Source organism: Pygocentrus nattereri, chromosome 28, assembly GCF_015220715.1.
Source record: "Pygocentrus nattereri isolate fPygNat1 chromosome 28, fPygNat1.pri, whole genome shotgun sequence".
Classification (NCBI taxonomy): Eukaryota; Metazoa; Chordata; class Actinopteri; order Characiformes; family Serrasalmidae; genus Pygocentrus; species Pygocentrus nattereri.
In genome coordinates, this window is record NC_051238.1 from 25,789,800 (window position 1) to 25,817,499 (window position 27,700).

At 40.7% G+C, this 27,700-nt stretch overlaps 2 protein-coding genes across 2 annotated transcripts; both read left to right on the forward strand.

The window, feature by feature from the left end:
- Positions 1-569: 569 nt before the first annotated feature.
- Positions 570-15,222, forward strand: zgc:100920 (uncharacterized protein LOC445241 homolog). The gene is made up of 6 exons (XM_017714735.2): positions 570-807; positions 7,335-7,472; positions 7,706-7,786; positions 10,750-10,947; positions 11,078-11,138; positions 12,483-15,222. Exons 1-6 carry the CDS (start codon positions 754-756, stop codon positions 12,494-12,496), a joined length of 546 nt encoding a protein of 181 aa, XP_017570224.1. The 5' UTR covers positions 570-753; the 3' UTR covers positions 12,497-15,222.
- Positions 15,223-17,641: 2,419 nt separating this feature from the next.
- On the forward strand, positions 17,642-26,461 carry ythdf1 (YTH N(6)-methyladenosine RNA binding protein 1). The gene is made up of 6 exons (XM_017714734.2): positions 17,642-18,202; positions 18,955-18,979; positions 19,922-20,001; positions 20,377-22,011; positions 24,478-24,522; positions 24,702-26,461. The coding sequence occupies exons 1-6, from the start codon at positions 18,176-18,178 to the stop codon at positions 24,726-24,728; spliced, it is 1,839 nt and encodes a 612-aa protein (XP_017570223.1). The 5' UTR covers positions 17,642-18,175; the 3' UTR covers positions 24,729-26,461.
- The last annotated feature ends 1,239 nt before the right edge of the window (positions 26,462-27,700 follow it).

Below are 27,700 nucleotides of genomic sequence, written 5' to 3' on the forward strand. Positions count from 1 at the left end.
ATATATATATATATATATATATATATATATATATACATATATAGCAAACAACTGTCACTGCTGGAGCTTTCAATGTCGTCTTCACCAGCATCACAGGAAGAATTATAAAGATTCAGTAGTGGACAGCTGGACGCATCACCCACAATGTGGTCGAGTTCGCCGTAAAAATGGCACGTACATTTTCCTGCTATGTAAACATAGCCTAGTGTGTGTGTGTGTGTGTGTGTGTGTGTGTGTGTGTGTGTGTGTACAAAATGTATTTTACATACATTAAATAAGATAATTTTCTTACATTTTTAGATTTATTTAATAAATGCACTATGCAGTTTTTCTGAATAGGAGGTGTCTTGGCTGAAGAAACATATTTTAGTGTACCACGTGTAATTTTTTAAAACAGCCACTACCTCAGTCTGCGCTGCCTTTGGGGTGAGGGGTGCTAATTAGGGGGCTGAGGCACCTCAAACCTTTCATTCTCATCCTGAGTGACGCTTCGTCCACTAACAAGGCCTTAGCCCCGCCCAGCGGGCACCGCCGCGCCTCCCCACCCAGCCAGGCCCCGCCCACTGTTTTCAGAGCCTGTGTTTTGATTGTGTTCTCGGTCCTCACCGACGCAGCTCCAGCTCTGGTTGTGTTTGGACGTGAATGTAAGACTCGCTGAAAATGAATCTAGCGGATTAATGTTCTTTAGGATTTATAGCTGAACCACAGCCCTGGCTCGTTATTTTGCGCGGACTGCTGTTGTTGGTGAGGAGAATGGGGTGCTGCTCAGGGAGATGTGTGCTGATCCTCCTGTGCACTGTTCAACTGGTAAGACACGCGTTTCGAAAACAGAAGCGTTTCTTAGTCTACGAGTAAGTTAATGTCTCACCAAACAGACTAATTAGAGGCGGGAGCCTGTTCCTGCAAGTTTTGCTCAGGCTTTGCTTGTCTGGGGGGCTTTGGGGGCTGGTAGAGGCGTGGTGGTGGTTATCAGAACACAACGGGCTTCTTTGAAGACGTCGCAGCAGTTCATTGTTTGAGATGACCGGCGATTGTGATTAGTGTAGTGGCCAACAATCCAGTGTCGCAGTAACTGCTAACAACAAAACAGCAGCAAGTACAACTCCTACTAATTAAATTGGGGGAAAAAAAACTTTTGGGTGTCTTGTTAAGAGGTAAATTAGTTTGCAGACCCGTTTTCAACCACTTTCAATGAGTGAAGAGAGGTGCTGACTCAAGAAACCCAGTTTTCAGCAATCAAATACACACAATTAAGAAAAGATGGTTCTTCAAGGGTTCTTTAGTAAGGAACGGGTTCTGTTTACCATGGGTTCTGTATAGAATCATTTCATGCCTAAATAGTTTTTGCGTGGTGAAATGGTTCTTCAGATTGATGGAGAATATATCGGTTCTATGTAGACCCTTTCTGAACATGGTTCTAGTATTGCACCAAAAGGGTTCTTCTAGTGTTGCAAGTTTGACATTGTAACAATAGAAGAACCGTGTGCAGCACATTCTCCATCGATCTGAAGAAACGTCACCATGCAAAGAACTATTTAAGCATGAAATTAAGCTCATGGTTCTAAATAGAACCATCGCCTTTACTAAAGAACCCTTGGAGAACCATCTTTTTAAAGGAGGTACAACAAAAATGCGTGCTTGAATAAGGTTTTTTTCAGTTTTTGTAAATGTTATCATTTTTAAACATTATAATTTGATCAAAAACAGGCAAAAGTTTGGACGCATCTAACAGAATGTGGATTTTTTTTCATATACTTAGACATTTTGATCCAAAAACCCAGACTCGATTGTGAATTAAATTAGCATCTTTAACAAATTCAACCTGTAACTTTGGTGCCTCTGTGCAAATGTGTTCCCAAATCAAAGCCTTCCATAAGAGCATGTGTCCAAACTTTTGAATGGTAGTGTAGATTAAGCCCATCTTTGCATCTGTCTTCATGTTGTCATAACCTAACCATGAGGCAACTGCCGTTTCAGACAGCAGTAATTATTGGGATTGTATTATGTGGCTGTTGCCAGTGAGTTTTATGATGTGAGGGAAAAAAAAAACTTCTGCCATCATTAAGAAAAAATGTGTTTGGACATGCAGTTTAATGAAGGGATGAATGGAGGTTCAAAAGTGAGGAATTTGAGTAATCGTGTGCGCTCGAGCCAGAGCCTATTCGTTCCAGCCTATTCAGTGGCGAGCTTGAGGGAAAGTGGCATTTGAATGTGTTGCATTTTTCTCTTCCACATCATCCCTTTCTGTGAAATCAGTTAACGACCACATTTTGTTGATTGTAATTGTGAACCTGTTAGGGCTCTGCTGGTAACAGACTGATACTCTAGAAAGGGCTGCAGTTCGTCTCACTACACTAACATATTAAGATACTCTGCAGAACTTTTTTCTCACATTTAAGAGATTATATGTGACTCACATGATCCATCAGTCTGTGACTCAAACCTTCCTCTTTGTATGTATTCTTTTTCACACAGTTGTCTAATAGGGCTATGGCTTGAAGTCGGTGTGAGTCAGAAACCGTAACACATATTCCTTCCATACTATAACATATTGTTGAGTGGAAAAGGGTGAAGGTGAAACACGACGTGCCGCTTTGATTGAACACTGGATTGAAATGTGTACATTGAATAAATTAAATTAGATCAACACACAATTCTTGCAAAAAAGTATATAAAATGAACCACAGTAATTGTGTTGGTGGAATATATACAATTTATGTGATGTATGAATTTTTAGTGTATTTTTGTAGTCACTTCAATCAAAGTTTACAGGAAAATGAAGAACTTTGTCTTTTAAATGGTGTGACATGATGAATCATGCTTTACCCCTTAAAAGGTCCTGGGACTCCCAGCTGAGAAAAGCTCAACCAGTTTTCATTGTCCAAGTCCAAGTCCCTGTGCTTGCTGAATAATAAGCCTTAGTATGTAACAAGGCTGGGATTTAAAGGTGTTAATATGGGCAGGGCATGAACTCACAAAGTAAAGAAGGTTATTTTTGATTTCTGGTTGACTTTAGTTTGAATTATTACATTGCTTGATAGTCTTGACAAATTCCAAAAATTTGTAATTCTTTCCCCCAAAATGTTGCTTCCTTCTATAAATCTAAAAAGCACACCACAGTTTTGCTCACCAGTGAATACTGAGACTTGACATGCTGTCCATGCAGTAACATCTCTCGGTAAACTAGTCTGCATTAGTCCACTAGTGGATCAAAACTGAATTGTTTGCAACTGTAGAAATTCTACAAAAAGGGACACTAACTATAGTCCAAGTAACTGTAACTATAGTCCAAGTAACTGTAACTATAGTCCAAGTAACTGGACTCAGGTTACACAACTCTGCTTGGCCTGTTTGGCAAAATTTGGCTGTAGTTATCTTCGAGTAGTTGATTTTCTGTATGTGGTATGTATAAAGGACAAAGTATGTTTTTCTCCAGCATCAATTCTTTCCTCTGTTAGTTTACATCATTGTTTAATTTGGTTAAAAGATCAGCTTTACTATTACTGAGTTTATTTATGCATAAATAATTAGCATTGTGCATATTACATGTCCAAGGGTGTGTGTACAATATAGCACTATAATATAGTGAATTTTATAGCAGTCTCAGTGGGCGCCCTCTCCAGTAGGTATTTTCTTGCCCTGGCATTTCGTGAACTGTTGTAGTACAATGAATTTTTAATAAACATGTTATGGGTCTGAGGCAGAGCTGGGATGTTGTGGAAGCTGTACTGTGTGAGTTTGAGTGGAATGAGGTCAGCTGTTCCTTGATGGCTTCCTTGGTTAGGTCATTCATTTGTAGGTCTAGTGTAAGTAAGCATAAGCATGCAAATAATTTAGTACCAAAGTAAAAAAAAAAATCAGGTATTCAGTTTATCTCTATAGGAAATGGGAAAGAACCACAGTACACACCACACTGGTTATCGAATCTAAATATAAATTTAAGTATAGATTTATTTATGCCTGATATTTAGTAGGGATGATATGGTCATTTTGGAATCATACCGATGTTGAAGACAATGGTAACACATACAGTGCTGTGAAAAAAGACCAGCCTTTCATTTATTTAGTCCAGTCAAAACAGCCACAAAGTTTTTTGAGTGTTAAAAAAATCAGGAAATAGATTTAACAGAAAGTTACACCCAAACCGTCAACACTAAATGTAATATCACCATTTTCAGTACTTACTGTGCCCATCTTTTGCTTTTATTACAGTTGTTCTTTTTGCGAGACTTCAGTGAAGACATCTGCAGGGATATTTTTCCACCATCTAAAGTTCAGTCTTAGAAGTTGGTTGCACTCTCTGTTTCTCATGGTCTCAGGCTTTTGCGCAGTATTGCACAGTAACAGAATTGTAGAGATAAACGTGGGACAGAATTAAATTGGATTAGCATTAAAGTGAAATTATACATTTATTTCTGTAGGATTACAAATGCAGTATAATGAAAAAATTAGGCATGTTAACACAGTAGGCCTACAGTAGTTCTGCTCTTCCAGAGTACAATAAACACGTCATGAAATATCCTTTTAAACTGTCCGTCAAATCTAAGCATCAGTCCAATCAGCCAAAACTGATAGGACTCTGATTTCATTGTGCATCCTTGGTATTCAGTGCTCTGCGTCTTCATTCATCCAAGCTGGTACGTGCACCTAAGACGGACCTCGAGGGTTTCTAGCCTTTATGCAGTGTCCACCTGCACAAATCTAATTGACATTCTGATCATTCAGTCAGTGATGCTCCATTATAGTCGCACTGCACCATGTAGGCCTTCATGAGACAGAGGAAATTTCACAATCTGATCATGTAGCTAGATATTGCTGTTGTGATGTAACTTTAAATAACCTTTGCTGTAACCTGGCTAAAGACCAGCCTGCATTATTTTGACCAAGATTATGTACATTTGTTAGTTTATCTGTATTTGCAAAGGCCAGTATCACAATTAAGAAATCCTATAGAACCAAGTAACATCTACATTTATCATTGTTATCAGCTCACTGACACGATTATCTTATTCTTATTACATGTGTTGATGCAATTCATGTTAATGTTCAGATCTGCATGTTCATGTACCATTGAGCCACTTTGTTTAGGACACATTTCTGTGGTCTGTGACCTAAATGTGGTGTCAATTGTTGATCAAAGGCAGAACCTCTGAGACTTGCTGCTATAGAAAGCAGCCTCACTGTAATGGCAAGAGACAGAGGGAGGTGTGTGTGTGTGTGTATGGGGGGATGGGTGGAGACAGCCAAAGGCCTGGTTTTATGATTGCTGTAGAGCTATATGAAAAAGAACAGGACCCCTCCCAGTTGTACACCCATCACCTCTCAGATGAGTGATCAAGTGGCTGACCTCGAAGTAAAAATCTCCCCCACCCATCTATCTCCCGCTCTCTCTCTCTTTCTCCGTCACGTGCATTGTACCCCCTTGGCTCTGTTACCTAGGCAACCTTGAGTGAAAAGCTAGCATGTGGAAAAATAAAGGCAGGGGATTCTTTTTGCATCTCTGGAGACCCAGTGGAGATGGAGGTCTTTAGGATCACTGAGATCAGGACACATATGTCAGTCTCTCTTGATCTGGGAGGGTGTAACTGGGAACATCATATATTAGGGTGTAGGACACATCAGCTGTTCAACAGTTTAATTATTATGATTATCAGTTCAGTGATGGAATTTACAGCCAATAATTTTGACAGATAACATGGCTTACGTATTCCATTACAGCACATAAAAAGTAACATATTAAGAATGCATTTACAATATATTTAGAATATGTTGCATGAACATTATTTTGGCTCTGTCCATTAATCTACTGCTGCTCTAATAATTGCACTACCATGTCATAAACTAAACAAACAATTCATCATATCCCAATAACTAAATTTGACTATAAAGTGGATAGCTGTGTGATTTTCAGTTGATGGAAATATATGTAGCTTACCACAAAACACAAGCATGAATCCCGTACATCACCAAAGCTACTTGTGAACATCACTACTGAGATGACTGTTCAGTTCAATCATCCCTCAAAAGTGATTAGTAATGTTGAAACTAGATGTGCATTTCGTGAAGGAACTGCAAGAGTGCTTGAAAAGAGCTGCAAGAGTGTGTGTGTTTGTGTGTGTTTCTGTGTATGTGAACCACACCTCCTTAGGTATGTGTCTGTCTGTGTGGTGTGTGTACGAGAGTGAGATGTATGTGTTTGGGGGGGGGGGGGGGGGGGGGTTGGGGGTGGGTGGGGAGTCATTCAAATGAACTGTCACACTGTTATTATGCAGCTCTTAGTGGAGAAGCCTTGTTTGAGTCCAATTTGCTTCCTCTGAACAAACAGTCATAACTCGGGAAATGTGTACTCTATCGCTTAACCAGTTATATAGTATAAGATATGACCCCTTGAGGATTATTTTGGTGTAACGTTGTGTGTATTGAGAAGAAAATGTCTGAGTTATGGCAAGTTAAAAAGAGAAAATCTTGAAATAAGCGGATTCTGATTTTGAGAAATTTACATGGGAGTGAATGGGGTTTTCTGTGCCTAGTGCCAAACGCTAATAACTCCAAAGCTAATTGATGAAGTGATGAGATATTTTGAGGTCTCAGAAAGGACAAGTTTCTCTACCATTTAAAACTAGAATGGAGTTTCTAGGTGAAAGTTTAAGGATTTTAAAGCAGATTCCCTGCGTGATCGGCTGTGTCTGTGAGACTGAGTGGCCTGCTGTGACGTCATCGATGTCAGTTAGAATCTGAAGTTCTGAACAGTCTGTCATTCATTCTTATGGGAGGTTTTTAATTTTTAAACTTAATTTTATTAAAAACTGCCAATCTGATCGACTCCAAACATACAGAGCATAAGTCACAGCACCAAGGCCTTCGAAACGCAGTTTGAACGGAGTCTGTATGTTAAGCGGTTTGGCTTTTTCAAGCACTCTAATTAATAGCTGGCTCATCACATTGATTTATCAGTCTACTCAGGCTTTAGCAGGAACTTTAGTGGTCATAAAGATGATGTTTTTGAGCTCTTTAGAGTATATTTTTAGATGCTGTGCACTGATTGTGAAATAGTAGTAAACATTAAACAAAAAAATAATCATAAATAATCATTGATGGTGTCTTTTATGTATTTTTGAAATTTGATGGGCAGTTATTCTCCTAAAACATTTACTGTGGTAACTGTATTCTGAATGCTGCCTTCAGAAAATGTAGCTTAGACTGATTGCAGATACTTAAATTCTGTATTCTGAACATGTATTCCCAATACCTGTATTCCGTTACATCCCAAACCAGATTATGTGTTTTTAACACATAATTTTTAATGGAATCTTTCTCTCTTTCCATCCCTCTAGATCACTGCTTTGGAGAGGCAGGCATTTGATTTTCTAGGTTACCAGTGGGCTCCGATCCTGATTAACTTTCTCCATATTATTGTGGTCATACTTGGACTGTTTGGGACCATCCAGTACCACCCCCGCTATGTTATACTGGTATGTAAAGTGTATATTTTAAATGTTTGTTTGTAACGTTTGTGTATTTGAGCTTAAGCCGTATCTGTCATCTAGGAAACAAGATAGCTAATCTGATCACTCTACACTTGTAATTTATTAGTTGCATTGAATAAAGTAATTATGAGAATTAAACTGTTAATTGCAGTAATTTATATGACAGTGCCAGTTAAAATGACTAGACTTGAATGTTGATGTATCCTATTCCTTCCTAGTATGTAGTCTGGACTGTTTTCTGGGTGACATGGAATATCTTCATCTGTTGCCTCTATCTTGATTTGGGAGGACTTTCTAAGGTAAGAGCACCTGCTTTTCACCACTCACATTGGAGGTGGGTGATATGGTATAAAAAAAAAAAAAAAAAAAAAAGCACAACATATTTTCATTATACATAATCACAATATTTAGTTTTTCTGAAACTTGATAAGAACGGCGCAGTAATAAATATTTAAAAATCATAAGCTATGAATATAATGACTTTTATTAAATGTTTCACATACTACGGCAAACAAAATTGAAGAGAATAAGTTATGCTCCACAATGTTTTCAGAAAAGTGTATTGTGACGAATCACATTAACAGTAAAGTATTGTCATATTGTCCACCCCAACACATTAATTAACAAGCATTAATTCATGTTCACCAGTTTATTACATACACCTTGTACCGTGTAAATATGTGAACCATGTAGGTGCACTTTGTAGTTTACTGGCTATAGCAAATTTATTGCTACAGAGCTTATAAGCTGTGGCAAGGGAAAGGAAAAGGACCACTACAAGCCCACCACTGAGTAGATTATTTGGGTTGTGGACCATTCTCAGCATAACAGAAATACCAACATGGTAGTAATACATTAGATATGAGTGTGTTAGGCACAGTAACATTGGGGCGAGGTAGCTAATTCAGGTCATATTACATGCGTATATACATGTAGTGCTGTACATAATAAAAAGCCATAAAAAATAATATACCAAGTTTTGTTATATAACAAAGTAACTTTCATAGCATCTATCTAAGTTATAAAAAATCCTCATGTATGTCTGTTTTTTTTTGTGTGTGGGTCATTTTGAAAAACTGTTTGTGCACTCACGTTCTTGGTTATGACCATTGTCCATATCCAGCTGGCCGGCTGTGCATGTCTTTCTCACTTGTCTTTGTGTCCCTGCCCTATGGACACCCCATCTCTCCTCCCAGATTCCTCACACACATTGGAGCACACACAGTCTGTAACACTCAGCAGCTGGTGTGGGTGTGCTGGGTGCCATGCAAATGCCGGTTTATATCCATGATGATAGTGTGTCTTAATTAAAATATATAATATATATTAGGACAGCTGCTAATGTGTTGGATATATTTACGAATAATTGTTTTGATCAAAGTCAGCAGCTCAGAATGTCTCAAATTTAGCAATGTGTGGTTTATAAGTGGCCTGGAGATATGGCATGTTAGTTTACCATATCTTTGTGTGTTAATAGGGTTGCCAGGTGTCTGTTTTTGAGCTCTGCTATCTGGTGTCCAGTTAGTACCCTCGAACGGACATTAAGCTCTTTGGGGTGGTAGGATGAGGTTGTGGTTGATTAGTGTAGTGGTTAACACCTCTGCCTTCTATACTGTAGACTGGGGTTCAGTCCCCCACCTGGGCAAACACCCTACACTAAACCAATAAAAGTCCTTGGGCAAGACTCCTAACACCACCTTGGCCTCCCTATGTAAAATGATGAAATTGTAAGTCGCTCTGGATAAGAGCGTCAGCCAAATGCCATAAATGTAAATGTAAATGTAGGATGACCTCCCCTGTCCCACCATCATATCAGTGCGATGTTAGCCAACATGCCTGTTAACTGATATGATAGTATTAAAAGTTACCGTTCTCCTCCAAGCATGCTGAGCTGGCCGGTGATGTTGTGTTAGCAGCATTGTCAAGAAGATGCTGTGGCGCTTAACATGTCTTGGAGGAAGTATGTGCTAACCTTCCCCTCCCAGCTTGGTAGCATCATGTGAGGGGGAAACTAGCTAGCAATTAGAATCGCTTGTATATACAGCAGCTTGTATAATCACTTAGTGTCTGTCAAAAAGTTCCCTAAAACAGCAGAGACCTAGGATCTACAATTTCTTTGATGGAAGATTACACTAATCTGTAACCTACTCATGAAATGGCACAGAAAATGCAGTGTTGTTTATTATTATATACTTTAAATATATATAAAAATAATCTCCAAAATGATCTTCTATACCGTATATAACTAGAAAAATAACATTTCATGAAATGCAGGTTACATGTTAGTTACATACTAGTTACTTGGCAATTCATTGCATTTATTGGCAAACAGGTCTTAGGATTATTAACTAAATAATCAGCCTGTTGAATTTACAGGCTACATTCACAAAATGTTCATAGTGAATGAATTACTCTTACTCTTACTTACGCTTTAAGAAATATACAGTTATTCACCGCTGTACTTGCTACAATACAATTTCAGCCTATGTATCATGTCTTAACGGTCATTTTCCAATAAGCCCGCTCCATATAGCCTATACTTACAGTATATATACGGTTGGGCAAAGTAGAAAGTAGTGATGGCTGACTACACTGTCTTAAATGTGTTCAGTAACATATTCCATTACAGTGTATACAGAGTAATGTATTCAGTGTATTTATAGAATACATTTGGAAAACTGGTTGGCAGTTTTCTTCATGTGACCAGTCCACAACACTGATGTTAAACTTATCACTTGCAAACATGTTAATTACTGAGGAGATGATTATTTTGATCATCCCTCATTAAAATGAATTACTGAATATCTCAAGGATTTATCTGTCTACTCCGCACTGAGATTAATAACAGGTCATCACAGATTTATCGGTCCACTCAGTTTTTAGCAGGGAGATTAATAACTGATTATTACATTGATTCATCGGTCTACTGAGGCTTTAGTAGGTGCTTCAGTGTTTGGAAAGAAGCCATTAGTTGAAGCCCTCTTCAGAATGTGTCTAACGAGCGTGTTGTGTGCTGATTCTACAGTAGTTCATAGACAAGCCATTGATGGTTTTTCTTTTGAATATTGTATTTTTTTTTATTTTACTGGATAAGTATTCTGAAAGCATTCTCCTAAAATGTAAACAGTACCTGTATTCTGAATACCGCTACGAAATAACGTAGATACTTATTCTGAATACATATTGTTAGTACTTGTATTCCATTACATCCTAACCCTGAGTACATAGAACACTTATGGTGAGCTCTCTCTGTATTGTTTAGGAGAGTGACTACATGTCTCTGGGGCTGTCCTCACATGGGTCCTGGTGGAAGGACAACGGGCCAGGCTGTGAGAACAAGGACCTGCCAGCAGCTAAATGGCAGGGTGAAGACAGTCCGGCACTGATCTCCACTCTGGGCTGTGTGCTGGAGTACCAGTACATTGAGGTTCTCCACAGTGCATTGCAACTGGTCATTTCTGTGAGTACAGTTTGCTCAGAGTTCACAGGTTATTCCAAGTTACTGCAGCCACTGCTACCACCAAACACACACGTGCACTAGATTGTTCACGAGCGTCAATGAACGGTTTCATCTCTGTGTTCACTCACAGCTGCTGGGATTCGTGTTTGGCTGCTATGTGGTAAGCGTCTTCAGTGAAGAAGAGGACACGTGTAAGTGAATGAAGCTAGCTGGCCCCTTTGTAATGTCTTTTGATAGTTTCTTCATCATAAAACTTTCATTTTCTCTACTGTTCTGTGTTCTGTTGCTTTCCGCTTGTAGACTAACCAGAGAATGAGAATGTTATCAGTGTTTTGCCTTAAAATCCACTGCATGTACCATAAATGGCTTTTTAAAATACGATTTAAGCCAAAAAAATCTCAAAACTATTGTAAAACAATTTATACACCACAGAAGGAACTCAAATCTAGTGTAAAATGCTAGACTGAGCTTTTAGATTGATGTCAGAGAAGAACTGCATTTGGTTCTCTAAATAACCTTGGTTCTTTAAAGAACTGTTTTCAGAAATGAGACGTGTGAGTGTGAACAACCTTTCTGAAGTTAAAGGAGCTAAAGGTTCTATAAGGTTCTATAGCTACTAAAGCTTTTTTTCCCTATAATTGAACATCTAAGGCAGGAGTTATTTAGAATGTTTATTTTTAAAGAGGAAATCCATCAATTATTAAAATCATAAAATCATTGAGATGTAAAGAATAGGCGTTTGTAGATGTTTTGATGTGAAATGGTGCAATGTGGAAAAAAACAAACTTTACAATGGCAGTGATTATGGAAGCATATCAAAATAAAAATGTATTATGTGAAATGGCAGCGTATTTGTATGTTTACATTTAAATTCCCACTCATATATAAAGTGTTGAGCTCAAAATGAAAAATCAGATTCAATACTGCGCTTTTAATTTGCCATGTTATATACCAGTTGACTATTGACATTTCATTTATACAAAGACTTTAAGATGCTTTATGAGTAGCTTTCATCAAAATATATTTGCATAACTGCATATTTATGCTTTGTGCAGTATTACAGAGGCTACAATATGCAAATTGGCTTCTAACCAATCACTTGTTGCTGTAAGCAACCTCACCTGTCTCGGTTGCTGATAAGTGTGTGAGTGTTTTGAAAAGTCAAGGTATCTGTTTAATGCAACCAAATCTATTGGCTAATCCTTGACATGAGCCACGCCATGTTATTAAGTCACCATTATATATCGTATCACACATATATCATCATTTTTAACGCAATGTTAGGGCTAAACAGTTGCGTATTGTAAAGATCTCTTGAAGTATCGCCTCTATGCAATATGGTGTAGTTCTATGGTGTAGTTCTAGTTATAATAGTAATCTATGTTCAAGACATAAAAGCTAAACTAAAGCTCAGAAAATAAAGAACTGAATACAAATCAAAGCTAAAAATGAGCAGCCGGACTGGCACCGTGTTCTGCGACAAAAGTGTGGTCTGTGTGTCTATTTATGTTTACCCTGTTGTCTTCTTATTTCAGACCTGTATAAATGAGGAGTGTCTAGCAGACAAATATCAAATGAAGCAGGAGCACGTGGAAGAAAAGAACAAGGAAGAAAGGATGGAGCCATTTCTCTAAAAACCTTGAAGGAGCAGTAACCTATGAAAAACAGTCACCTGATAAATGACTCATGTTTGTGTTTTAGACCCATTTGTGCACTTAATCCTGGCTTAATTACCTTTCTATTATAGACAGCCTGTAAAACCCAAGGACTGTGCCATATCTGAGAAAAGAGAGCAACGTCCACATATTTAACATCACTTTTGACATATCAACTGAACATGTATGTGATGCAGAAATTAGTTTTCCTAACTCATATTTTTATTGAATCTCTCATCATAAGACAAGTATATTTTTTGGAGATATTCTGAAAATTATTCGGTTGTGTTTTTTCACACATAGATGTTGACAGCAATAGACGTGAACTACTTGTGAAAGTAATAAGAGTTGGCAATATGCTTGTATGTGTGCACATTTTTTTTGTAAATGAAGGCCAACATGGGATTATATGTAGAGCCAGAATTAAGCATTTTCTTTATTTTAATCTCTTGAAATATGTAAATAGTAAATTTAATAAGCAGACGTCAGCTGCGTATTGTAACGAATGACCTTTTAGTCAATATTAATGTACACTTGCTATTACTTTATCTTTGTCTGTCAGTTGTGAAAGAAAGTGTTGGTGAACAAGTAGTTTGATTTTGATGCTAATAGTGCTTTTTATTGTTATAAACAAATGTGCACACTCCTGCTAAAAAGTAATAGTCCAGTCCCAACTATAAACCTTATAGACAGTGCAAGTTTCCTAATCACCTAAAGTTGAGGAATTGCTAGAGACACCTAGTGGCTAGAGTGAGAATGCTCGGGTTGCATGTGTCTTAATGCAGTGTCACCTATAGGCTGATTTACTGAGGTCCACCTTTAATTTTATTATTGATGCAATTTAACATGTAGATACCCTGTTTCCAAAAAAGTTGGGACAGTATGTGAGATACTAATAAGAGCAGAAATCTGGGATTGGTACATTCTAATTATCATATTACATTGAAAACAGTACAAAAATACAATGTTTGATGTTTTACCTTTAACTTTTATTTTTTCTGTAAATACACACTCTTTACAAATTTGATGCCTGCAACACATTCCAAAAATGTTGGAACAGGAACGTGTTATATGATCTCTTTTAATTAGTCTTCTCAGATTCAGATTCCTTTATTGATCCCAGGGGGAAATTGCAGATAATGGTTTAAGGATAGCCATTGATTTTTGGCCGTTCTTCCAGTATACAAGTTTTCAGTTGTGCAACCACACTGGCCCTTTGTTGTTGTATTTTACATTTTTTAGAGAAAGATCTTGACTGCAGGAAGGCCAGTCTAGCACCCATACTTTCTGATTATGCAGTCGTGCTGTTGTAACGTGCAGAATGTGGCTTGGTGAAATAAACATGGAAGTCCCTGAAAAGGACTTTGTTTAGAATGCAGCATATGTTGCCCCAAATTGTGTACATGTCTTACTGGGTTAATGGTGCCTTCAGATGTGCAAGTTACACCCCCATGCCAGAGCCTGACTTTTGAACTTTATGCTGGTAACAATCTGGGACACAATGTCCATTATTTCCGTAAGTAACCTGACTGGGTGACTCGTCAGAACACAATACATGATTGCACTGTGCATCAGTCCATTTCAGATGAGCCTGAGGCCAGAGAAGTCAGTGGTGTTTCTGGAGTTTTATTGACATGTGGCTTCTGCTGTGCATAGTACAATCTGTATGGGCATTTGTGCATGCAGCAAATCCATGTGGTGAATTCCTTCATGGAAGCATACAGTAAAGCAGAAATGTGTGAAGGATCGAAGGTCACATATATTCACTTGTCTTTTAAGCACAGAGATTTTGCCTGGGTTTCCTGTCATTTTTTATGATATTATGCACTGTAGAGAGTGAAATACTCTAACACTTATTGGCAAATCACTTGTTGATTTAGTGAAAAACTGTTGGATCATTGGTTGATGCATTTTTGGCAAAGTGGCGAGTTTCAACCCATGCATCATCTCTTTAAGATGGTTTTGGAACAATTTATAATACACCAGTTCTTAAATCGCCCCGGTCCCAGAATTTTTTTGGAACATACTACAGACATCAATCTCAGAATGAGCATGTTTACAGAAACAATCAAGTTGATCAAGTAAAACATGAAACATACTGTCTTTAAACTGTTTTTATTTCAGTACAGGTCAAGTCACTGCTTTCTGTTTTTATTTGAATTACACATATTATCCCATTTTTTGGGAATTTCATAATTGACCAAATTCAACAAGTAACCTTTAGGACTGTAAATGTTAAAGTGTGATCATTGTGTCTCATTTGAACTTGCCAATAACTGTTACTGTGTGTAGTCATGTGGTGTGTATTAAATAATTATTTTTTTTTTATGTAGTATATTTTGTTAAAATTATTTTTAAACTAGTCTTATCAGAATATGGACCATCAGGCCACCCAACCACAACAGTATCTATATTCCATTGGCATCCACTGCTGGTACAGTCTTCATAACCACTTTGTGTTTGCTGTGTGAGATTTAATAGTGATATTGTCTTCTAATTGATAAATGATGTGGTGTTTAATACAGAACCTGTACCTCTTTTTACCCACTACTGCTCCTCTCTCACACACAAGCTCTATAAGCACTCTGGAGAAATTAAACTGCAGGCACTCTATGAGGAAGGTAACTCTCCCGAGGGTTCATTATCTTTTACATCCTCTTCCTAGCTTTACATCATGTGTTGAAGTGGCACACTTTGAAAAGTGCTTGACTCTGCAGGTTTCACAACCCCAGCAGCGCATAAACTGAGATTAAAACAACCAACCTTTATAACGCAGTAGCTGTGCTACTTTATATTCAGCAAGCTAGCTTGAATAACTCTTACCACTGTTCAGTCTCTGTCATAAGTTTGAATTCCAAAAAGACTGAACTGATGTCCTAAATTAAAATAAATGATGCTTCTGTGGCCGTCGGGTTCGTCTTTCGTCTTTTCGGGAAACATACCTGCATGTGAGATTTCAATAAGACAAGGAAAGATCCCTTTTTGGCCATTGGGATCAACGTTTTGAAACAAAGGAATAGTTTTGCTTATAGTTGTTTAGTTGCTGCATAAGACGTAAAAAAAAAGACGACTCTCTCCTTGAGATCATCTGTTTGAATTCACTTCGAATCATTGCCTAGAACTACAGCTAGAACCATTATACAGAATCACACAATGCATCAGAATGATAATGTACAGTTTCTGGGTGCTTAAATATGAGATTCCAAAAAAGATGATCCCAAATTCCTTGGATATTTTTGGATCCTTTTCTGATTTTGACGGAATCTCACACGGATCCTTTAGATTCTTTTTGTATCTAAGAATCAATAATATTGAATTAGAGCATCGTTGAACCGTGTAGTGTACAATGATTTGCATGGACGCTTCCAAACAAAATTTAACAAAACATCCTTTATCTCATTTGGAATATGGATCTTATTTTTGGTGGAATTTGGAATAAGTGCATCAAAATACAGTTTACACCCTGCATGTGACTTTCCAAAAAGACAAACCTAAAATGATAAGATGAAAAGATTTTTGGGATTGTCTTCTTAGAATATTATTTGTGGCCATGACACAGAACTGGTGTACCAGAATTAGAGTTTACATTAAACATGCTTGCTGATTTTATCACTCTGTGTCTTTGTGTTTCTGCAAATGTTCATTCTATATGTATAGTAAGAATGTCCTTATATCACCTTTGCTGGTTCTCATAATACTTAAAAAATGCATTGTTAAGGTTAGGATTAGGTTTTAGGCTTAGAATTCTCAGGACAGCCTGTGAGCTTTGTTCCGCTTTTCTAGAGCAACTTTAATTTGCTTTAAATTAAATTGCCATTCAAGGCCTGAGACACGCGTGTCACATATGATGACCTGTAACACTGAGCTATATTTCATGTTCACTTACAAATACCCAAAGCCACCCTATTGCTGTAATTTTAAAAGATGTATTCATCACTTTCACCACCTCCCAAACGTGTGTGTGTGTGTGTGTACCTCTTGTAAAAGTGAGCATTAGCAGAGTTGGAGGAGTGGAGTGCTGAGTTTTGAGAAGGCCAGTTCAGTTAATACATAAATTTCACTTTTTTTAGTAAATAAGAACGTAACACAATACTTAAAATGTCTAAAGTCTTGCTCTCTCACATGCTGACAAACCAGTGGAGCAGCTAACAAACTTTTGGGTCACTTGGTGAAGCATGTTTTTGCAAACCCATCCTTGCTCATAAAGTGTTAGGTCTTTCCCGGATGCTGCTTTTCTATCAAAGCATGTTTCCATCACCTGTTTGCGATGTATTTTGGCCAAATCATAACATTCCTATTTGTAAATTGCCCCCGTCCCAACATTTTTCAGGAACATAGTGCAGACATCAGTCTCAGATCGAGCATTTGTCTACAAAAAAAACATTCAAGTTGCTAAAATAAAGCATAAAACATCCATTCTTATTTATATTTAATTTACAAATCATTGCTTTCTCTATGTGAGTTTCACATACTGAGTATATACTGAGCTGAGTTTATTTCATAGCTGATAAAATTCAACCTGTAACCTTCATGACTGTAAATGTTCAAGTGTGATCATTACACCTCATTTGAACTGGCCTGCAACTGTCATGTGTGCAGTTATGAGTCTGATCCTGTGTGACTGAAGGACAGCGCATCAAAAAATGATTTACTGTTAATTATGTCAGCCATGTACTGGAACACGTTTCACTTCCTACAGATAAGGGAAACAGACGTCACTCAAATTACTTCAGAAACCAACTGAGCGGTTACATTCGCATTCATTTCAAATAAAAAGTAAAACAGCGAAATTAATGTAAATATTAAGCGGCCTTGTCCAAACGCAGCACTGCGCTCGTTCTCCAGACCTGCTGACGCTCCCTGTTTAAAACTGTCCACCGGAGGTGCGAAGATAACAGCGGGGAACCGAAGCAGAGACACTGGCCAGTGCACAAGAACGGAATCGAGACATCTGGACTTGGACCATCAGCACAACTCAAGTCTTCGGCTGTGTTACACGTTTCGGCTTTACTGACATTTTCCTTACCACGGCGAGTGAAGTTGGGCTGGTTTTATTTCGTGAATGTTAAGCTTCCCTGGTGTGAGAAACAGCTCTGGCGATTTTCCAGTTTTTTCCTGCCTCTAAACTCGCCCGTGTCCAGAACCGAACCGCTGACTCTCCGTCCGTTTCCCTCCGCGTGGCCACCCGGTGTCCGTGACGTCAGCCGGCTGTGCGCAGATCCCGGATGGAGCTGGGGGAAGTGAACTGGGCTGCACAATAAACTGAAGGCTGCGAGGAGAGTAGGAAAAACCTCCAAAAAGAGCCCGCCGCGCAACCGAACTGGACTAAATCTACTGCACTGGACCTTACAGCGACCGCAGAAAGACGCGCGGACCCGGTTGCGGTGTACTCCGGTATCGGGATTGACCCAGTCTCGCCGTGGAAGTTGCTGAGGATCGAGCCGTAAGAGAGGAAAAAAAAACAGCAGCCAGCGAAAAGGAACCGAGGAAGGAAACACGGGCTTTGGAAATACGCTCGCCAACCCGACCGTTTTCAAAACTCCTGGCGATTACAGAGGCTCTGTTGATGAATTATGTCTACCACCAGTATTGATCCTCAGGTAGGCTTCATTACAGCTCCGTTTGCCGGAGAAATATGTGCTAATATGTGCCTGGCCCCCGGCTCAGAGCGCAGCTGAGGCCTCGGCTTGAGCCGCGAGAAACGGGCACTGCGCGTCCACTCCGCTGTTGCTAAGCTAACTAACGTTAGCCAGCGGCTACTGCGGACCGCTTCGCTCTTTAGCTCGCCTGCTGTTTGGGCTCACGGTCACATGAACGTGTGGTGGTGGTACCAGGCTAAGCACGCGGGAAAAAAAGCCTTGCCTAGTTGGCCCTGGCGACGTTTTCCATCAGTTGCTTGACGGATTAAATGTAGCATCAGCTGAGGCGCTCCTGACAGAACTTCATTTACAGTCAACTAAGTTAGCTTGTTAGCTAGCGCTCTTTTCAGCTGATTTACACAAGCCCGGTGGTGTAACCTGCCCCGCTTTGGCCAAAAAGGACCCGTGAATCGGTAGGCGGCTGATTAGCGCCGTAACAGTGAGCGCACGTCGCTGATCTGGCGATAAATGATGTCGTCTGCTCGAGAAAGTGCCAGTTTAGCTAGTTTGTAGCTACATTTGACGTGTTTTCTCACGATGGGCGCTAACCCTGAAAGATCAGGGCCGACTTGCGGAGGGAACCTGGGACGTATGTTTCACGCTTACTGAACGACCATGTGTGTTGTTGTTGTTGTCGAAGACAAAGTTTAATGAAATGTGTGTTTTGTTTCCTCCACCTCTCCCCGCGTAATCTGCGCACACGGAACCCGAAGACGTCGAAAGGACAAGATGCTAAAGGTAAGCTAGCTAACACGGCTAACCTTACGGCGCTTCGTGTTTTCATGCTCTCGCCAGGCAGGTAGATTTGAGCTGTCAGTCTAGCGAAGGTAAATGAAGCCAGGTAAGAGGGGATTTACAGGGGACGTGAAGCTTCGCCGTCGGTCCGCGGTTGGGTCTGGTTGTGATGCGAGTCGCCGTTCGTTGCCGTGGCCTAACGGGAATTTCCGTGCGTGTTCATTTTATTTTCCTGATCGCAACTAAAGCGGCGTGAAATTTCAGACACGGTGTGGTAGCACACCTGGTCAAGCTGCAGTTTAGCAGATTGATGCTGGTTTTTAACCGTGGAGAGCACGACTGGAGCATCCTGAGTCTGCTCTGGGATTACACAACACTGGGGTGAGCTTTTGGTGTACGGCTGCTTACATCTCAGCAGCTGTGTCCAGTACTCGTGTTCACTCCATTAGCAGTTTTATTTAACGTCTGGTCCCCAGGTGATTCACTGAGATACGGAGTAATAGGCACATGATTACAATGACAGTGTTTCAGATGATTCCTTTCCAGTTAAATAAGGATTTAACCTGTATGTTTCCTCATTTGTGCGAATAGGGTGGTCCTATGGGTCAAATCAACCACTATTTATGCTTGGTGAATTAAAATGTGTTGTTGTAAAATGAGTGTTTATCATTGACTTGCCTCACCAGCAATTAACACAGATTGGGAATGCAGAGGCTAGTCTAGATTTGCAGGTCTAAATCTCAGAGGGGTACCGCTCCTTGTTTCAGTGGTGCACCATCGTCAGGCGTGTAGAGAAGTTTACTGCTATGAGGTTCAGCTGACTGATGCAGCTGATGTGCACTGGGGGGGAAACTGTTTTTGTTTAAATTTGGAGAAAATGTGCAATGTGTAATTCTAGCTTTCTGTGCTAATTGGTTGGTCACAGAGCTATGTTTTCTGTTTTAGTGCAAAATGGCTCACTTCACCAAAAGGAAACGGTCCATGACAATGACTTTGAACCATACCTCACTGGCCAATCTAATCCGGTGAGAAAGTTCTCTATATATGTTTGTCCTTGTTTTGATGTTGTGAAATGGAGGGATGTTGTTTTTACCAATTATAAAATCTAGGTGTGCGTCTAATTAAAGGAGACACATGAACTTGTTTTAGACAAATTATGGGTATTTTGGATTTGATTGCTTTCTCTTTCTGATGGTTTTATTGCTTTCTTGTTATTTCATTGAAACATTGACCTGCCTTAACGTTGGTTTTGATTTAAATAGGTATATAAAACTCTATAATTAGACTATTGTGCGAGACAGACTGTTGGAATTATGCTGAAGATTTGTTTTTGTGGATTTGTGTTGACATTGCACTGATTTTTATTACAAAGATCAAACCACAACATTTCTATGTTCCAGAACAACAGCTACCAATCCATGACTGACCCCTACTTATCCAGCTACTATGCGCCATCCATTGGGTTCCCCTACCCCCTTAGCGAGGCTCCCTGGTCAACTGGCGGTGACCCTCCCATTCCCTATCTCACCCCTTATGCCCCTCTCAGTAATGGAGACCATCATTTCATGCACGACACTGTGTTTGGACAGCCAGGGGGTTTGGGCAGTAGCATCTACCCCCACCGCTTTAATTTTTTCCCAGAGAACCCTGCTTTCTCAGCCTGGGGCACCAGTGGCTCTCAGGGTCAGCAAACTCAGAGTTCTGCTTACGGGGGCAGCTACAGCTACCCGCCCAGCTCCCTAGGTGGTACCCTGGTGCCGGATGGGCAGACAGGCTTCCACAGTGACACCCTGAGCAAGGCACCAGGCATGAACAGTCTGGAGCAGGGCATGGTTGGGCTAAAGATTGGCGGTGACGTCACAGGTGGTGGGTCAGGTGTCAAGACCGTGGGTTCAGTGATTGGCGGCGGGGCAGTGGCAGCAGCGGTAGCCACAGGTAACGGTGGAACCCCTATAGGCATGCCACCCCCCAAACCAACATCCTGGGCAGCCATTGCGAGTAAGCCGGCAAAACCGCAGCAACTTAAGGTCAAAACCAAACCCGGGATGACTATGGCTGGGGGTGCGTTACCTCCACCACCCATCAAACACAACATGGACATTGGCACTTGGGACAACAAGGGGCCCGTGACCAAAGTGGCCTCACCATTGCCTCCCCAGCACCAGCAGCAGCATCCACCTCTCTCTCATGGCCACCTGCCCCCTCACCCCCATGGGCTCCCTCCCCCTCCGCAGCCACCCATGCCCTCCGCCCAATCCCTCACTCAGCAGATGGGCACGCCGGCTCCACCTCCTCCTCAGCCTTACCAGAATCACACCTCAGCCCCGCCCCCTCAGACCCGGTGGATCGCGCCACGAAACCGCAACCCGGGCTATGGCGGAGGCGGCAGTGTGGACAGCAGTGGCTCCTCCAGTGGTGGGGGTGTGGGCAATGGGGGTGGAGGTGGACCCCCAGGCTCCGGCGCAGGTGAGTCGCACCCGGTCCTGGAGAAGCTGCGTGCGGCGCACAGCTACAACCCCAAGGACTTCGACTGGAACTTAAAGAACGGTCGTGTGTTCATCATTAAGAGCTACTCGGAGGACGATATCCACCGATCCATCAAGTACTCAATCTGGTGCAGCACGGAGCATGGCAACAAGCGGTTGGATGCGGCCTTCCGAGCCATCAACGGTAAGGGCCCCGTCTACCTGCTGTTCAGCGTCAACGGCAGTGGGCACTTCTGCGGCGTGGCCGAGATGCGCTCGCCCGTGGACTACGGTACCAGTGCTGGCGTCTGGGCACAGGACAAGTGGAAAGGCAAATTTGATGTGGACTGGCTGTTTGTTAAGGACGTGCCCAACAGTCAGCTCAGGCACATCCGGCTGGAGAACAACGACAATAAGCCGGTGACCAACTCACGTGACACGCAGGAGGTGCCTCTGGAAAAGGCCAAGCAGGTGCTGAAGATCATCGCCACCTACAAACATACCACCTCCATCTTCGATGATTTCTCGCACTACGAGAAAAGGCAGGAGGAAGAAGAGGTGGTGAGAAAGGTAATCCTCACATCACAATAACTTGTTTTCTTCTCCTTTCAGTTATAAAGGTGTGATGATATGCACAGTTTGCAATTAGTTTATTTTCACGACACTCGCGTGATTGTTTCAGTATTGTAAAGAAAATTTTAATGCCTGAAGTGAAATGATGACCGTGTCAATGTTGTTGCACAGCCCACAAACGACGATAGAAATTGGAGTTGGGAGGGTGGCAAATGGCAAAGAATGTGTTTTTTGTGATTGACACCAAAGCTCACAAACAGTTCAGTTGCATTAGATGGCATAATTACTAGAATTTAGTTGGTACCTTCATCAGTGTGGTGATCAACATTTTGTCACAATATATTGTTTTAAGATTAAGATTGAGACCCTTATTGGTCCCACAACAGGGAAATTTTGCCTCCACACTCTAACCCATCAGTCCAGTGAAACCCCAAATACACACTGGTGAAGACGCACTAGAGGGCAGTGAGCGCACTTGCCCATAGTGGTGGGCAGCCCTGTCTGCAGTGCCCTTGGAGCAATTGGGGTTAGGTGCCTATCTTAAGGGCACCTCGGTCCATACTGTTGGCTCAGAGGAACGAACCTTCCAGTCACAAGGCTGGTTCTCTAGCCTCCAGCCCCCAAATGCCTGATTACACCCTAGCAAATCTTTTAGTACATATGCTTGTTTATTAATGTCACATCAAATTCTGAAAAAATGCAGCACGAACTGCCTTAAAAACACAATAGGCGGTATTGTTTGCTCATTTAGACTTCAGAAGCACAAATAAACAACAGTCGCAAAGTTTGAAGAAGCAGAAATTTTGATGAGAATTTTCTACTGAAATTCTGAGGCCATGAACCAGGAGTCATCTGTTCTGGAGCACAGTTTGGTGACCGGCACGCGCAATCATGTGGTGTGCGTGTGATTCGGCTCATCAGTTTATTACCAGGCGCCTGTCTCATTAAGCATGTTCACCTGGGACTGTGTGACACCTGAACACTTGAAACGGAGAGTCTAGTGGCTTATTTTTCAAAGGAAAGGAAATTGTACTACATAAATTTGTAGAAATTAGCTTTTTTTTATTATTATTCTTGGTGTGTGTGTAGTGTGATTTTTGTTTCGTTTAACAAAAAGAGGGATTTTTCACAAGTTTGATGTCATGCAATTTAAAAAAAGGGAGGGGGGGGAGGAAAAAGCACCGGAGGGGTCCACTTCCATGAGAAGGCTGTCCCTGATTAATGATACCAGAGCCCCATCGGTCAAATAGCTGTTCATAATCTGATGCTATGGCTGGTAAAGCATGCAGCATAACTTGCCATGGTGATGCATCCTGGAAAAAGTGATCTACCATCATGAGACAAACAAGCTTAAATCGAGCTTAGCTTGAAGTTAGCTGGCTAAATGAGAAGTCCTGCTTCGTGGGACAGGCCATAGGATTTGTTGGAGGGAAATCACCAAATTGCTCTACCCAACCGGAATTGGCATCCTCGTCATAGACCGTGTCCATTTCCCCAAAACCAAACAGCTACTGCTCTGCAAAACTGATCACTTGTTGAGCTGATTGGATACCTGCTGATGTGATGTGATCATTGTTCAATGAACAATGATCTAAACCAAGCTTTGTGAGTAAATAACAAAGTGGTGCAATGGGTCATTTTGGCAGTGACTGATGGGATTTCCAAAATGTGTCAGCACCTCTCCGATAACGACTGTGTATATGAGCTCTTTGCCTGGTTCGTATTTCATTTGGGAGAAAGCGAATAAATCAAGGCGCTTCATTTAAATCACTGAAGTGTTTTCATATCTGGAGTAGGGCACCGTGTACCTGCGCCCTGTGACATTGAAGCTTGTTTGCAAGAGATGATTTTATTATTTTCATTTTTCTCCCCCCTCCTTTGGCGATGACTGATGGGCTTACGCTGTCCTTACACTCTTGGTTTTGGGTTGGTTTCGAATGTGGTGTCATGTCGCTGAAATTACCGTGTGCCACCGTCAGCTTTGCCTTCTGGAACAGTTCATTACAAATTGAGTTTCAAGCACGTTGAAAAGTGAGCAGATTTCTTTGCGATGCGTTTTCCAATTTGTTCAAGTAAAAATGTTTTTTGCTTTTTAAGGATTTTGCTCGAATGTCATTGAAAGGTAATGAAAACAATAAGGCAGAGCTTGTAATCGTTGCTTCTGCTGGTTCCCTTATGTACTGTTATCCGGTTCATCAGAGCCGACAAATGGGCTACAGTGTTTTATATTTGTTGAGTGCACTGATGAAAACAGAAGTGATTTAAGCAGAAGCGTCTGCTCTCGAGGTTTGTAGCTTGTCTTGTTATGGTTTGCACAAATTCTTGCTGAACATTGACAATTTTAATGCCACTTACTGTCTGTTCCACTACAATGTGGTATTTACAAAAGGTGGTCTTCTTGGGTGGGCCACAGTGTGTTGTGAGGAATGCTAATCACTCTTCTCTTCTTGTCTACCATGGCAGAACTATGAACCTGCTCCAATCCAGAATCGATCCCGACTGGATCAGGTAAAAGGTTGGGGGTGGGGTGCGTGTTGGGTTTAGTGGCAGTCTCTGTGTGTGGAATACAGATGTCATGCATCGGCAGTGCCGTGCAAAGGCGCTGCTCTAATGGAACTAAAAGTTTGCATCCGCTTGACCACCCTTCATCTTTTCTTCATCTTTTCTTCTTCTTCTTCTTCTTCCAGGAACGCCAAAATCGAAGTAAACAGTAGAAGACTGCACCCCCATAGCTTGATCAACGGTTGTTTTAGGACTGACCATTTGAAAATTAAATTTAAAAAGAGGACACAAGAAGAAATTTAAAAAGAAAAACGAACAGCCATTTTTGTTTTCTCTATTTAATTCTGGTGACTTGGGCCAGCGTCGAACTCAAACCTCTGCTCTTCTGGTTCTGGCTCCGTGAGGGATGAAGTTGATTTAACGGCATCGTGGTCTTCTTCGTCTCTTCTGTCGTTTTGTTGGGTTTTCACACACCTCCCTCATTTATTATTTTTTTTCCCCCCAACTTTGACCAACAATTGTCTGCACATTTTTTTTTTTTTTTTCCTCCCCAATTTTTGTTTGGTCCCACCCCATTCCTCCCTGCTTCCTCTCAACGCTGGCAGTGAGAGTTGTCAAGGTGACTTGAATGAGTGTTAAAAGCCTGTGATTACATTTGTGAGTGTTTGAGAGGATGTGATGACATTGTGGTGGTTGGTAAGGTGGAGGGAGAAGAACCATCCAGAACCACCGGGGCTGCTCCCCAGCATCAGTAACTGTACTTGGCCAGTTTAAATTTGTACAATCAAGGTGACGTTCTGTGCATCCTTATTGTTGTTGGTGTGGGGGTTTCAAAAGGGGTTGACTGAGGAAGGTCCTGGGGGAGTATATGTGCAACTGCGTATAAGGGACAATGAAATGTGTCTTGATAAAAGATGATAATGTTGATGTAAAAGAAAACTATATTTTTTGAATTATGTAACACTCAGCTTATAACTTTTTTGTGTGTGGCTAGTCACATTGGTCACAATACTTTTTGATTTTTTTCCTTTTTTTTTGTTTTCTTTTGTTTTCCTGCTTGGAGCCTTAACATTTTTAAAGCTATAGCGTCATCAAAACCGTTAAGTAATTGCTGTACTATACCTCAACAGCATAATCAGGGAAAAAGACGTCCCATGCACCCTCTACCCAAGGGAAGTCAACATCACTGGCTGGACTAAAGACGAAAAAATAATTTACAGTTTGAGTTACGGTTCTGAGCCAAGTGCTATGATTCTGTTATACTCTGCTTATTGTTTTAAAAGCAGCGTTGTAACTTTGTACTGTTCCACTGATGCCCAGCAGAGGTCGCTGTTTCTTTGTTTAAGCCAATTTGAGAGAAATGTAGCATTCACTGCTTTTTTTAAATCAGTCTAGGTGCATCACTTCCCTTTTTTTTTTGTTTTGTTTTTTTTTTTTTTTTGTTGTTTTTTTTTTTTTTGTGGTTTCTTAACAGAATTCAGTTTATTGATCTTTTCTTCCCCTTGTCCTCAGTATAATGCTAAGCTTTAACGTAGGAGCATATAATAACGGAGAACGCCTCAAATGTGTAACCTGAAAAATTAATGTTACTGATTTACTGTTAAAAGTAAGAAAAAAAACAAAACAAAAAGAGTATATGGTTTCTGTGCGTGACGTTTTTTTTCTTTCTTTTTTTATTTTTAGGACCTGTGTGCGTGCATGCGTGCGTGCGTGCGTGTGCGCGGTTGTGTGTTTCTGTGTGAAAGAGAGGGAGTGTATCTTGTGAGGGATTCAGATTTATATAATCATATAACAGATGATTCATGAGAATATATGACATACTAAAAAATTACAAGACAAGCGTTTGTCACCCCTGAAAATGAATATGCATTGTATGGAAGGTCACTATCTATCACGTTCTTAGATTTGATCATGGTCATTATTAAAATAATACTATATGTTGTAACTGGTGTTCAGGGGCTTTGATTTTACCAAGTTGTCTTTTGCAGGACTTTTTTGGGTCATGCATTTATTTTTTTTTTCCTTTCCATTTCTTTCCATTTTCTTCTGTGTATTTAAAGTAGTTTGTAAAAGTTCAAATTCACCCTCCTGTGACGGTTACGAATTAAAATGTAAGATCAGCTTTACATCAGTACCATACTGGGCCGAGGCAGTGATGTAGTCAGGCTGGGTTTGGCTGGCATGCTTGTGTTGCGCTGGCCAGTGTGGGAAATTCTACATTCCTGCAGTTCTTCTAATGATGTTTAAGTATATTGGCGTATGCCTAAAGAAGAAGGTCATGTTAACATCCCCGAAAACCTACCGTGAAGTCTGAGTGGCCAGTTACTGTTACACAAATAAGGTCATGCCAACAGGGCAACTTCGGTTTTGCTCATGTGGCAGAAAGACTCTGTCAATTAATCGACCTGTGCTGTTGAGTCACAAGCTAGAATGTAAAATCTGCATTACAGAAACACAATTTTGGGTCACAAAGTATCTAGTTAGACTGGGTTTAGGAGTTTAGGGTGTGGGTGTGTGTGTGTGTTTGTGTATATGTATGTATGTATATATACACGTATAAATTATAAGCGAGTTAATATGAAAAACAACATTCCTCTAGTTTTCTTATGACATTTATATACCTCATGGGAAGATGAGAGGTATATGTGTGGGTAGAGGTGTGTGTGTGTGTGTGTGTGTGTGTGTGTGTGTGTGTGTGTGTGTGTATATATATATAGGCATAGGCTATACCTACATTATCCCCCAAGATCCTGCTAATAGGTGCACTTCACTGTTAAATATGTTGGCTGTTCAGGTGAACCTGCGTTTAATGTGGATGACGGACTCCCTTATCCAACTGCTGGTGAGGCTGAAATCATATTGTTGCCAGTATATCCAGGATTTTTTATACTTGGTAATGAAGTGACTATACTGTACTGTACACGAGTCGCCCTGGCCTGTATTACTGACCTACCCGGCAGATCCCCCTTTATACCTGTAATAGCTATTCCCCTTTATTTACATGCTGAAAATGACTGTTTTTGAGCCGCATATCCCACAGTTCTCTCTTTGCGTCATCTCTTCAGGTAGGCTACAGCACGTTCCGCTGTGGGTTTTAATCTGATGCGCACCTGTGCTGATAACAAAACAAACGCACTAGTTAGTCGAAAGTTTCAGTCCCCAACACTGAGCATCCAGGCTTCTG